This window comes from Podarcis vaucheri (genome assembly GCF_965113315.1).
Source record: "Podarcis vaucheri genome assembly, chromosome: 8".
In the NCBI taxonomy this organism is placed as follows: domain Eukaryota; kingdom Metazoa; phylum Chordata; class Lepidosauria; order Squamata; family Lacertidae; genus Podarcis; species Podarcis vaucheri.
In genome coordinates this window covers 76,038,134-76,052,318 of record NC_138766.1, presented here as the reverse complement: position 1 = coordinate 76,052,318, position 14,185 = coordinate 76,038,134, and the positions used below count along the sequence as shown (strand labels likewise).

At 38.5% G+C, this 14,185-nt stretch overlaps 1 protein-coding gene across 4 annotated transcripts in view; it reads left to right on the top strand.

Moving 5' to 3' along the window:
* Nucleotides 1–14,185, top strand: part of CSMD3 (CUB and Sushi multiple domains 3) — a 603,606-nt gene that overhangs the window by 360,970 nt on the left and 228,451 nt on the right. For all 4 annotated transcript variants that reach the window (XM_082235380.1, XM_082235382.1, XM_082235381.1 and 1 more), the window contains one exon: nt 597–709. In XM_082235380.1, coding sequence (XP_082091506.1) covers nt 597–709 — 113 coding nt within the window. The remainder of the gene's footprint in view (nt 1–596; nt 710–14,185) is intronic.

Below are 14,185 nucleotides of genomic sequence, written 5' to 3'. Positions count from 1 at the left end.
GGCCAACCAGATGTCTGTGGAGGCTTGCAAGCAGGACACGAGTGCAGTTTCCAGCAACTTGTTTGAGAACCCTCTGATTGTGGGGCTAGAACGTAGCCATTGTGGCTAGCAGCATCGATAGCCTTGTCCTCCATGAACTTATCTAATCCTTTTTAAAGCCATCCAAGTTGGTGGCCATCACTGCTGCCTTGGGAAATGTACTTTCTTTTATCTGTGCTGAATCTTGCCATGTTCAGCTTCATTGGATGTCCACACGTTCTAGCTCTATGAGAATCTCTTGGGTAATATTATAATAATGTGAGAGAAACCCAGACATTACAATTTTATCATTAAATCTAGCTTTTACCTTTCAAACGGAACAGCTTTCTTTTTAACCCTAAGTGTCAATTGCAAGAATTAGATAAAAATTATTATCATGCTGTTACTTAGCCGTACGGATTTTCAATTGGTAGCATCTCTCCTGATGACTTTTTGAAATGCTGTGATGTTCTAGTCCCTTAGCGTGCTGTAATCAAGATCTCTTTCTTGCCTTTTTAATATCTCTTTATTTGAAGACAATTTCCAGCTAATGGGATTTTTATTTTGTTTATGATTAGGTTAACGGGAAGCTTCGTACCAGATTTAATTGTCAGCATGAACAATCAGATGTGGCTTCATCTTCAAACTGATGAAAGTGTGGGCTCAATTGGCTTCAAAGTTAACTACAAAGGTAACTATAAGCTATCAAAGATGTTCCTAAAAGGACCCGAGTGTAATCCTTGGCTTTCAGTCTACAAAAGGAAAACTAAAGAAAAGATTTCTACAGTCTTAAGTGAAACCAGAGTATACTAAAGAAAGAAAATTTGGGAAGGCCCATTTTGCTTTGTTTTTGTTGTGTGGAATTGTACTTTATTATGTGTACATAATTTTCAAGGGCACCTTATTAAAAGTTGTTGGGAGTGGCTTTCTCTAAATTTGACTATTCTGTCCGAAAGGCATAGAAATGGGTTGGAATCTGAAAAGCTATCGTCTGAAAAGGTTTTACTCTGGTGATTTCAAATGGCTGAAGTAATAGTAATGCTGCTGCTTCCTAATATACAGTCATACTCTCCTTGGTTAGGGTTCCAACATCTGGATCAGGAGAAACATTATTGCTACATCTTCAGTGTGACAGCCCTTTTGATATCTGAAGATGGCTATCATATCTCTTCTCAGGCTCCTCCTTTCCAGACCAAACATACCAGCCTCCTCAACTGTTCCACAGAAGACTTGGTTTCCAGCCCCTTGATCATTTTGGTCACCCTGCTCTGCACACATTACAGTTTACCAATATCCCTCTCAAATTGCGGTTCCCAGAACTGGGCACCTGACCACAGCGTGGTCTGACCAAGGCAGAATAGAGTGGGACTATTACTTCTCTTGATCTGGACACTATACTTCTATTGATGCTGCCTAGAATAGCATTAACTCTTTTTTTTTTTGCTGCTGAATCACACTGTTGACTTTTGTTAAGCTTGTGTTCTACTAATGCTTTTCACTTGTACTACTTGTAAAGCCAGGTATCTCACGTCCTATATTTGTGTTGCTGGTTATTCCTATTTAAATTCATTTGGTTAGTTTTGGCCCAGTTCTCCAATCTGTTCAGAGTTCATATTGTTTTCTTGCCTGTAGTTGTTCAACCCTTTGACCTTCTTTCTCTGTCCCCCCTGCCCAAAATTAAACAAAAGGCAAGTTGACATCATAATTACAAGACTCTTCAGCTTTATCAAGATGTTCTTTATTGCCTTTTCTAGAAGACCCTGCCCTAACTATGCCAATTAATGTATTTTTGATCTGAAACTTCCAAGAAAGGTACGGTAGCTAACCACTTGAATTCTCAAAGGCAAAGATTGTTTGCAATAGCTGTCAATAGCTTTCAGCAGTTTAAGCAGAGCTAGCATTGATCCAGTCACTCAATCATTCAGCTTACAATTGATTGCGTTAAAAATATAATATAAAGCTAACCAGTGCTTTTTTTCTGGGGGGACGCATACCCCTAAACGTTTTGTGAATCTAAGTTTGGCCTCATTGAGGGGCAGTATTTCATTATGAGTAGGAAAATGAGAGTACCCCTAAACATATACTTTTTTAGAAAAAAAAGCACTGAAGCTAACAAAAGCATAAATATAGAGAACTTAAGGTAAGTTGATAAATACACAAGCATATTCACAACATCGATTCATTTTGCCAAATAATATCTGACTTACTGTGGTGTGACACCATCATAATCCTTTTAGACCTATCCACTTATTTTTGTGTAACAGTAAGAGATCATCTATTTTACAACTGGGGGCATGATTAGGATATTTTTGAATGGTCTCTGATTAGCTGTTTAGGACACCTTCGGCACCCACTCTGTACTGTTTCATACTTGGGCTAATTGGATATTTTATTCTATTTTTATCAAGACTGAGCAGGAATGTGATAGCTCAGCAAGTTATCAGGTGTCTGAGGCACCTGAAGGGTGATGACCACTAACCCAACCTGGCCACCATGAAGGGGATGTTATCCTATTCAGTAATGGTCCACTGGCTAAGGAATGGAGCTGTCATGTTACGACTGGGAAGGTGATGAAAGATGCAGATCAGCATGTTGCAGATCCAGTGTTGAGGACTGGCAGGTTCTTCCCAATAGTTTCCACAAGTCAGAAGTTGTCCACATTTGGCCTTTGTATATTAGGTTATGCTTGTGGAAGTTACCAGTGCCTAGCTAATAAAATTGTATTTTCAAGGTTGTAGCCAGCTAATTTCCACTTTTTGTAGACCAACTGAAATTAATGGACCCATGTTTGTTAGGTCTATAAATTCCAGTGGGCTTGCTCATTGAATGAATAACATGGGATACAACCCTCATTCTTTCTCTTTCTTTCTTTTTTGTTGCGGGGTTAAAAATGGAGTGAAAAGGAATGGTGTGTAAAGGACATGTGCAGAAATTCAGAGAGCATTTCTTTTGTGCTGTGAGATAAGTAAGTTCCATACCAGGCCATGACATATACTGTTTTCTCCTAAAGAATGATCCATGAGCAGCATGGTAAACATTATTTGAAATAAGACTATTGCTTCTCCGTGGCATTGCTGTGAAGGCACTGAGAGAACAGTGGAAAGGGACTTCAGGGATTTCCTTGTAAACGGCTATGTGAATTATTGATCCTGTACAGTCTACCTGGTTATATTTCTCTCTCAGTTGCTAGAAGGTTGTGGGTATAGAAATTTATCCTTTCTCAAAGTGTAAAAGCCATATGGATGACCGGTGACAAAATTTAAGTCAGGAACACAACTCTCAGAGCAGCCAGTCTTGAAAACAAGTTGGTGAATCAGGGGGACAATATTAAATACACTCCACTCCATCATTCCTTAAGAGAAGAAAGCTCTTTGTAGTTGTAAAGAAGGGATTGCTAGAGATGGGCTTGAATGCTCCTTCACTCCCACTGCTCTACTAAGACTAGAATTTGGCAGGCCCTGGCCTCGTGATTCTCAGCTCCTACTTTCTCTCTGCAAAGACATAGATACAATTCATGATCCAGAAACTCTTCATGATAAATTAATTGAATTTTATTTAGTCTATACAGTGTTTTGTTACACCTCTTTCAGGATTTAAAATCATTTGTATGTGCTATTTTACCCCTATAAATGGGACTGGTGTCAAATATATCAAACTGCTAGGATTAAACAACAACAACAATGCAAAGCAGTGGACCAAAACCTATTTAAAGAATTCCAAGGGGAAAAGAGACTTGTTAGTGCTGCAAGATCATTAGCTGCATTGATACACTGCAATTGATGTGATGAAAATAGACTGAACCTGGTTAAATTTCAACTTTGTTAATTTTTCCTAGTTAACTTCTGGGTAGATTTTTTTTGTCAACAATCCTGTCCCTGGGTGGGGCAGAGCTGCTATGCTAGGTTCCAAGCAAATGGGTTAGTGTTGCTTAATAGGAGGGGGAGGAGTTACGCATCAGGGTGCAGTGCATACACACCAGTGGAACAAAGCCAACATTCCTGCCAATGGGTAAACCGGTCCTTCTGTAATATTGTTGAAGAGTATAGCAGTACTATTTATTTTCACTGAACATTCAAATCTAATACAACACAAATACACCAGGTGGTAAGATCAGTGATTCCCTCTGCACTAGCTTCACATACATCTCACAAACATTTTTCATTCCCAGGTTTGGTTTCAGATGTTGGAATAATCTGGATTCTAATGCTGTTCATTTCACAGCACAGAGGTAAAACAGAAACCCAGTGATGGAAAATGTTTCGGAATTGCTGATTAACAGATGCTGCAGAAAATATCCAATTGCCTGACGGTGCAATCAAGTTTAATCTGGGGATATCTTCCTAGTAGGGATGAGAGACTTAGTTCAGCAGCAGTTGCAAAGAATGCCTTGTGATGTTTAACGATTCACAAATTTTATTATTTAATTAATGTTCTAGAAAGTTGAATTGGAATAACTTGTTCCTTTATTCATCCTACAGCTATTTAATGCAGTTAGAAAGCAATGTAGCAGGTACAATATTTTCAGTTTGAAAATAAATAACTTGCCATAAAACAAAGTGTGACATGCTCTGGGTCTTCTCACTGAGCAGTTCTGAATCTTAAATATAGCATCGTAAGAAACATGAATAAGCAAGTTAGCACCTGCAAACTATTTAACATTACTTAATTGCTAATCTTAGTTATTGCAGAATTCTCACTTATTTTTTGATAGCCAGAAGATTTAATGGGTACTCATGGAGGTATGACAGCTTTCTTACATATCAAGGGAAAGAAGAAATAAACATGATGAAATGATATTACATGGTAATGAAAATAATATTAAGGAGCTGAACTTAAATACAAGTAGGCTTAACAGGCTATTAAAACATCACAGAAACCTGCAAAATATGTGATTTCTGAAGCCACTTTATTTGAGGTACTTCAAAATGAATTTCGTTATTTCTTATAGAATTCAGGCTTCAGTATGGCAAGGGGTATAAAATTCAGAGTGCGTCATTAGTATCGATAATTGGTCTAATGATCCGTAATAGCTCTGTTGCAAAATGATATGCCAAGTTCCTTACAACAAACAACATTATTAGCAATTATAGCGTTAAAATCATTTAAGAAATATTATGCTAAAACATTTGCACTGACCATGTTCAGCTGAATTTGGAGAAGCGTGGCCAACTATCTATCCTCTTGATCCTTGCCCATCTTGGCTTCTTAGAGCTAGCCCAAGAGGACTGACTCAGGGGGTCAAGGGGTGATGAATGCTTCATTAGAAGGCAGGGTACTATCTGCCTTGAAGGATGCCATGGTACATCCTCTCTTCCTCTCCATGGACCCAGAAGTGTTTAGCAACTATCCCCTTGTGTCAAATATCCTTTATTTGGCCAGGGTGCTTGAGACGGTGATAGCCCAGCTTCAGTTATATTTGGAGGAAACTGATAATCTGGATTCATTTCAGTCCAGCTTCAGGCCAGGTCACCTTGATCACCCTGGAATATGTCAGAAGAATGATGGGAGTGTGGCGCTGCTATTGCTTCTTGACCTCTCAGCTACTTTCAGTACCATTTATCATGATATCCTCATGGAGCACCTAAGGATTGGAGTCGCTGTACTTCTACTCCTACATCCAGGGTTGTTCCAGAAAATAGAAGACACATTGTTTGGTGCTGGGTTCCATCTTGTCCCCCATGCTGTTTTAACACTGCACTACTTGGTTGTATTACGGAATCAATACACTAATTTTAAACGATGTGAAAGAAATGTCTGCTGGTATACCATCACAAATTTCATCCACACCAGGCTCCTGTGATTTTCTATGTTAATGGTGTTGCAATTTGATTCCCCCCCCCCTTCTTGAAGTGATTAACATGAAAATGAGCAAACTAATATTTCTAGAAATCTATTTTACATTGTGTGAAAGATCACGTGATTATTATTTTTTTAATGAGCAGGTAAAGCAATGTTTTGAAGAAGGAATAAAATGCTGTCTGAATTCAGCCTCAAAGTAGACTTGCTGAAATAAATAGACTTAAGTCAACTGATTTCTGAGTATTACTAATGTTGGGTATCACCCATTGGTATTTTAATTATCACATTAATGATGAAAAAACAATGTTGAAATGTTAGTGCTTTTTCCTCCCCCCCCCCATGCTGTCTCCATTTTGAAATACAGGCAACCCTCTAGCGTTCCGGGTCATTGCACATGGTGGTGCCACATGTATAAGCTCCCTCCCTCCATCCCATTCCTATTATTATTGTTATTGTTATTATCCCATTCCACCCTGTTCTGCCCCCTGTTAGAATTCCTGCTCCATGATTGCAGTCATGGGATTTTTGTCTATCACATGACGGTGTATGTTTTGACTCCACAGAGTGGGAAGTGACGGAGACAGGATGTTTGTGTTACTGTGTTCCATGAAGTGGGACTATTGTTCTTTGTTCTTTCTTTGCTGTCTGAATCTAGCAAGAGAGGGAGCCATGTTGCAGTGCTCCAAATGTGTTTATATGTAAATAAAGCAGATTAGCCAAAATGCTGAGTTGCTGAGGTCTGTTACACAAGTTGCAAAGACTCTGCGGATCCCCAAGTGTGCCGGTGTCTGTTGGCATCGGTGGCTGTGATGTTTGGGCAGAAGAAAGCTTTAGAAGCTCCTGAACTATCGACTAGGTGGGAGAGAACATGCCAGTTGGGCATGTATCTCTGCCAGGGTCCTACTCGAGAGTTGGATGAGCTCCTGACACCCCCACCCTGCCCCCATTTCACCACCACCCATTATGTCCCCTTTTCCAGCTACTTCTGGGCCACCGCAATGCATGCATGTGTGGTCACTCAACAAGTGGACATACATAAATCAGTCATGACCTGTAATGAATTGTTTATTCTAAAAATGCCAAGTACATTTTTTACATTTCAGATTAGATTATCGGTTGCCATCTGCTGAAGGCAGATAGTGTCATTGAGAATTCGTTGTAGCTGTGCTTATGAGACAGTGCTTTCTGAACAACTATAAGAGCTTAGTTCCATTTCAGGAAATACAAAGCGGTTTCATGAACGCAATAGTTTGACAAAGGACATCACAACAGTAGTACTGGAGTCATTAACCTGATTATAAAATAATTTAGATGGCAAATACATTCTGAAAGCTGTCAATTAAATGTAGAACCCTGATGTATGAATATATATTTTTTCTTAGCTGGGAACAATGAGGGGTTATTTCGTTGTGGAAAAGTACTCTGCATATATTTGATGGGTTTGCAATGCTTTATTATAGATTACACACATTCAATGTTACTTTCTAAATATAAGGAATCTCAAACAGATAAATCATTTCATAATAGAGAATATTTCTCTAGCAGTGGGTTTCAAGGTTTTTTTGTAGTTAGTCTATTATTTTTTATCATCATTATCATAATTGCAAATGATGCTTTGCAGAGTTTGAAAGGCAGTTGTAAAGAGATTTGCATACAAATAACTACATTTAACTACAAATAGCTACTAATAAAACCCACATTTTCATGAGGAAGAAAACAGTGTCAAGAGAGTATGAGAAATATTGCTTCAGATCCCTCAAAATATTTTAAAAGGCACCCCCTCCTTTACAGCTGATCTGTTGCATATTCAGAGGAATCCCAAGTCTCTGTTCTTTTAAATAAGCAGGGAAATGCTTTGTAGATATGGAAAACTATTAAATGTTGACTTTGTAGAAAAAATAGGAAGCCCTTCCACATGGGCAGTTATGTGGGCAGATTGTTTTTTAATGCTGTAATTTTTATTCAGTGTATCCTTGAGAGCCTTGGCTCGGTGAGAATGTGTTGTTGAAATCTGATCATGCTTCCTGGTAACCTGGGTTAAAGGCAGAAAGGCATGTGTGAGCATATCTAGAAAGTAGCCTACAGTAGAAAGGCAAAAGTTCTATTTATTATTCCATCCATTTGTGTGTATACCTCCTTCTCAGTAGCATGTGGCCTTTGTAAGTTTGCACAGAAGAGAATGTGACCCTCATTCTGAAAATAATCCCTGTTCATGCTGGGAAACATTTTAAGTGGTGCTGTTCATGTGAAGGGGTTGGATTGGGTCAACTTGAATATGCCTAGTATTTGCACCCTTGTTCTAGGACCAGTTGTCAGGGACTGTACTGAGGAGGGCTGCACTGAGGAAGAATGGTGGGAGCCACCCCCTCCCCCAGATCCTGAATCTTCCCAGGAGCAGGAGGACAGTATAGATTTGGAATAGTGGTTTCCATAGTTCAGAAGGCAGAAGCCGGGAAATACTGGATAGGGAACAGCTAGGAGAAGAAACACTGGGAGAGAGAGGGTTAACAGATTCACAGTCGTTGGACAACATTCCTCCACCGCCCTCCCCCAGGTCAAGAAGAGCTCAGAAAGTCTCAGAACTGAAAACGCAGAGGGTACAAGCTCAGATTACAAAATGTAGGAGTGACGTAGATTAATAAGGACAGCGAGGGTGTGAGCCTTAATTGGGAGCACTTTCTTTTGTCCCTCACTGTGTTTATTAAATAAACTAACTGGTAAGCATTTCATTTTGTTTAATCTGCTTATTTATGCCACAGGGGAGGAAGTCAATTCCCCAAAGCCTGACACCAAGTAAAAGTGAAACGAGTGAAATATGTAATATTAGTCAAGGCTTAAGTATGAGCTACAACATATATTACATTTCAATGGATAAACCTACATATTTAAAGCCACCTGGAGTGGCTGGGAAAACCCAGCCAAATGGGTGGGGTAGAAATAATAAATTATATTATTATTATTATTATTATTATTATTATTATTATTATTATTATTATTATTATTATACAACCATATCAATTGTGTCTGGCCTGGTGACAAATGCATTGGTGTCCTCTGGAAGAGTTTCACTCAATTTTAAAAAATGGAACTATATTACAACTGAAATCCTATTGATATAAATGAAACGTAAGTGTAACTCAAGCCTCCAGGTTGGGGCCATGTAAGATTTGTTTTTGAATAAGAGGAACCCTGTGAATATAAAAGGAGAGAGTAAAGAAAAGTTTTAAAGTGAACAAGAAGACAAATTGGGGTGGCAGATTATGTTTCTTTCGCATCACAAGTAACTTTCTCACATTTCCCCTTAAAGGCAACCTGATGTCTTTGCAGTCCTCCCCCAGGCTTTCAAAACAAAGCCACAATAAGGAGAGCAATAAGTAATAAATAACATTTGGTATGCCAGTATGGTGCATTGTTGCCTACCAAAGTAATGTGTTCATAATCCAGCACAGAGAAGACTTTAACCCTTGGGCATCATTTCTTTTCTCAAACTGCAACATGTTTGTAAAATGAAATAGTCACAAAGCTGTGAGGCAGCTTTTGTATAACTTAGTGCAAAGCGAATCGCTTGATAAGGCATAGCATATGTGTACTACACTGTACAAGGTGCCAAGTCAATTAAGTCACTAATTGACTGTTTTCAAAAGAGGCAGATGGTGGAGGAAATTTTATTCATCTGGAACTTTCTTAGGAATCACACCTATAGGGTGTTATATTCACTCAAGAATTTAGGATGTGTTTTAAGTGTCCTTTTCACTTCTGAGTCCATTTTTCTTCACTTCTGGTTCCTATGCACAGATGTGAGGTGAAATTTAAAGTTAATATTTTCCCCTGTGAAGTTTTTCAGTTCATCAGTTTATCAGTTCAGCTTATCAATGAATCCATGGTTTCTACTGCATTAAACTGCAGGAAGTAATGTGCAGAAACTCTGATCTATAGATCTTAAGCTGTTCTTTTCAGCAGCAGAAATACTGCATGCATACTGTTATGAAATACCTGAAGGAATGTAGGTTCATATGAACAGTTGCTTTATCACTGGAATTTCTGAATAGCAGACTACAGACTATCAAAGCAACATCATCAGCATTATTAACTTTATCTGAGTTCTCTAGATTGTACAGAGCATAAAAATGAATACTGCTAAATTGAGAAATATGAAAAAGTATAAGCATTAATTTTACACAAAGGGTGACTGTGAAGGTGGGAGGACTTAAAAAAAGGGCCTCCTCAGAAGAACTGAGGCCTCAGGCAAGTTTCTATGTGAGAACGTGGTCCTTCAGATAGCCTAAGCCATATAGGGTTTATAAGTCGTAACCATAGCAAAAGTCTGCATCAGTGTTTATACACATTTTTGTCTTCATTTATCTTAAGACACATTCATAAACACATTTTTGGAAGTGTTTTCTATGTTATTTTTACTGCTATGTCCACTTAGGTTTCTCTAATATGTGTATTTTTGGGGGTATATTTTTTTATTGGATGACACTGTCACAAAATTCAGAGAAGTGCACATTTTTAAGATTATCTGTGTTACACATATCTGTTGAGGAAGTGCAAATTATGTGGATTCGTACGCAAACTGAACAGAGTTCTTCCCTATTTCTAGTAGTACTTGAGAAAAACTGTGAACTAGCTCCCAGCTTTGAAACCAGCAATGTTGGAATTTATTCATTTACCTTTTCGTATAACTTCCACTCACTGTTTGTGATCTATAAATTCAACATGCCAGTGTGGTATGAATTGCAGCATAAATCTATGTATTTTTACTGATTCCAGCGAGACTTTCTGCCTAGTCAGAGTCCTTAGAATCTTTACTGCAGGCATGAAGTGCATACAGCAAATAAATTCCAATAAGTGTCTTTGGTACCTTTATGTAGATTACAACTCAGAGTAGGTGGTTTCCTTAACGTTGTGATTACAGTTATTGTTGGGTATCAAACAGTAATTGCTATTTAAAAGAGGCTGGTGGATAGAAATGTTGTTGGACATACATTTGTTGAATAGGAGGGGATAACCAATGAGTTTCCCATCCTACCCTTGTTCCTATGTTGTACACATGGACCTTCCCTTGCTCTGGTGTCTGGAATACAGGCCAACCATGATTGGGCATGTCAGCATGTCCATCAAGTGTCCAATTTGCAGCATTGGTAGGTAGAGTAGTGCCAGTGTCACCTGAAGCAGTGGCAAGGCTTTCAATCAAGCAAATAAACCTTGGCTACTTTGTATATGAAGGTACCCAGCCACACAAAAATATTAGAATTTGTTCACCTGCCTGAAATTCACCACCCACTTCCCCTGCTTCATCTAAAGATGAACAGTCTTGCAAAAATGGAGACCATGGCCAGCCCAACTTTGATATCGTAATTTGGCTTTTGTTTGTATAAGAACATAAATCATATAAACTAGATTCTTGGGCCTTGGTTAAATGACTCCTGATAAACAGCCTGACTTTTCCCCCTTGTCTGTGTTAAATACTTTTCCCTCGCCACTGAAAGACAGTAAACATTTCTTGTAACAAAAGCTGCCCCCTTTACAAGACGTGTCTGGTAGCTGTCTAAATAACTCCCAAGTTTTTTCCCTTCAAGGGCTATTTTGTTTACTTTCTTGTTTGCTCTGCCAGCTAAAGTCCTTTTATTTTATTCCTTTTCTTCCATATGTTCCTCTGGGTTTCTGTAAAGCCAGTTTGTCTTGAGTCGTTTTAGAAACAGTCCTTTCTCTTTGTAAACTAAATAGGGTTGATGCTCAGGTGCCCTTAGCCATAGCGAGATCAAGCGGCTGTCTCCATGTTAGGGTTGTAAACAGACTTCCTTAGCTGTGGAATCTCTTGAGGATGTTCCATCAAAATGATACAGTCACAAGTGGATTTCATTCCTTTTCTTGTGGAGAAATGGCTAGGTGATGATGCTATCTTTCACAGAAATAGACTCAATTGAGAATCATGAGGAAATACCGTATCTATCAAATAGTTACAGAATGGAACAGAAAACAGAAGGCAGCACACTGGTACAGCTTCATAGGTAGAAACATCATACAGACCTCCTGCCTCACACTTTAATATGGTAAGGTAGAAAACTAGGATAAATTACTATACATAAGTAAATAAGGTCAGTTTCGTTGGCCTATTTTAATGCTTTACAGTAACTGTTGTTAAGGGAACTTTGGCAAAACTGCCATATAGGTTGTTAGAGAAAGTGAGCCAACAAAATTGTGAAGTCAAGCTCATTTGCTGATCCATATAACTACTGGAATCCATATCTTTCCTTCTCTGCTTAATTACAAATTTGGTTTCCAGTGTGTCCAATGACAGCACATAAGAAGACAGATGATAAGTGGGTTACAGAAGGCCATGTGTTAGTGTGGTGGATTGTAGGCATTGTTTCTTAATTTGGGCCGATGGGGCTGCACCCACTCCCCAAAGAAAGTCTGGAACCAAAAAACCCTTCTCTCTCTCAATCTCTCTGCCCCCACCTTCCCAATCAATCATGACAAACAGATCGCCCAGTTTCTCTGGAGTCCATCTTCACTCTCTGTTGGCAAACGAGCTGCAAGCTTGCACATGCATACAATCAATCAATCAGTCAATCAATCAATCAATCAATCAGCAATGGCTTCATGATGTGTGTTGCCAGGTCCTACCCAGTCTTGTGGGGCGGAGATTCCTTTCTTCATATAGAGAGGTTTTAGCAATTCACATTGAAAACAGCCTGTTAGGCCTGCCAAAACCAACAACCATTTATTCATCCAACTTTCCTTGTGATTAGCAACAACTGACCAATCAATAGTCCTTAGGGCGCAGACTAGGACCAATAGTTACCTAATTTTGTATTGTGTAGGCTGATTGCCTATAACTAATAATAAGTAACCCACTGGGCTGCAAACACAGATGAATCTACAATTCATATCTTTATTTCAGTTATTCTACATACTCCTTTATGTAAATCTCACTCTCTTCATCCTGTGGAAAATATGGTAATAGAGGATTTTGAAAACTGCATTTTATTATTGGTCTATCAAGAAATATTTACCCATGTAAGCAGTCTTCCATACCCATGGATATACATCATCTGACCTATGTCATGATGCTCAACCAACTCAATAAAGTGTCTGGATGTGTCTTCTTATGCAAATGATGGTGCATGTTTTGGCTACTGATTGATACAGGTGGCTGGTTGAACAGCTGTTGAAACACATACAGAGGTTTCTTTTAAAATATCATTTTATAATAACTGAAATTTACAGGTATTTATTTATAATTCTGGTGATGGGAAATATGCAGAAGTTCCCCATATTCTCCACACCCCTTTGATTTGCAGCAAGCTTTTTATTGCTGTTGTAACCAGTGCCAAATGATGTTCACAGTCTGACCTGTTTTCTTTAGACAGAAGGAACTAGATGGACAAGTTGCTTCTTGAGGGATTGAATCTAGTGATATTATGTCAAAACGCATTTGTATAGCAAATGACCATCCTGTTTCCCTGAAGCTTAAGTGTGTCACCTACACACTATGCATGACCTCTGAGATTAATACAAGTAGTTGAAGGGCAATAAATAAATAAAATCCTCCATGCCACTAAATTTTGAAATATTTTTATATAACTTGCCCTGATATTTGCCTTTTTCAGAGTTCTGTTTTTACTTAGAGTTCTGTTTTTACTTAGAACATTTATTAGTGTCACTGTATCCATCAATCCCAGTATTGTCTATTTTGGAATGGATCAGAACCAAGGATAAGCTATCTATACCATACAACTAAGTTTCGTCTCATGTTATTCCAGTTATGCAAATACTTCTTACCGATGTAGGAGAAAGTTGCCTCCAAGTCAAACAGCAGGCTTAGTAGAATGGCAGTGTTACAAATAATTACAGTATTATTTATTGTGCTTTATAACTGGCACAAGAATACTAGTAATACCAGTCTATTTGATTGTTTTTAAAATATTTTTGTTAAGGATTTCAGTAGGACATATCTGAGTAGACATAGTTAGGATTGTACTGTTAGCCATCTGCATACCAGATTATAGATCAGTATCTGCATTTTCATGACTTTTCAGACACAGCCAAATGTCATAGAGAAGTAGCTCTCTAATATACAGTGGTACCTCTGGTTACAAACTTAATTCGTTCCAGAAGTCCATTCTTAAACTGAAACCATTCTTAACCTAAGGTGCGCTTTCGCTAATGGGGCCTCCCACTACACACACACCTCCGGCACGCAAATTATGTTTCATCCTGGGGCAACGTTTGCAACCAGGAGCAGCTACTTCTGGGTTAGCAGAGTTGATAACCTGAAGCATTCGTAACCAGAGGTACCACTGTATTAAAGATATACGTGTTCAGCAACTTCAGAGAAATCTTTAAGTGTAGTTCTTGC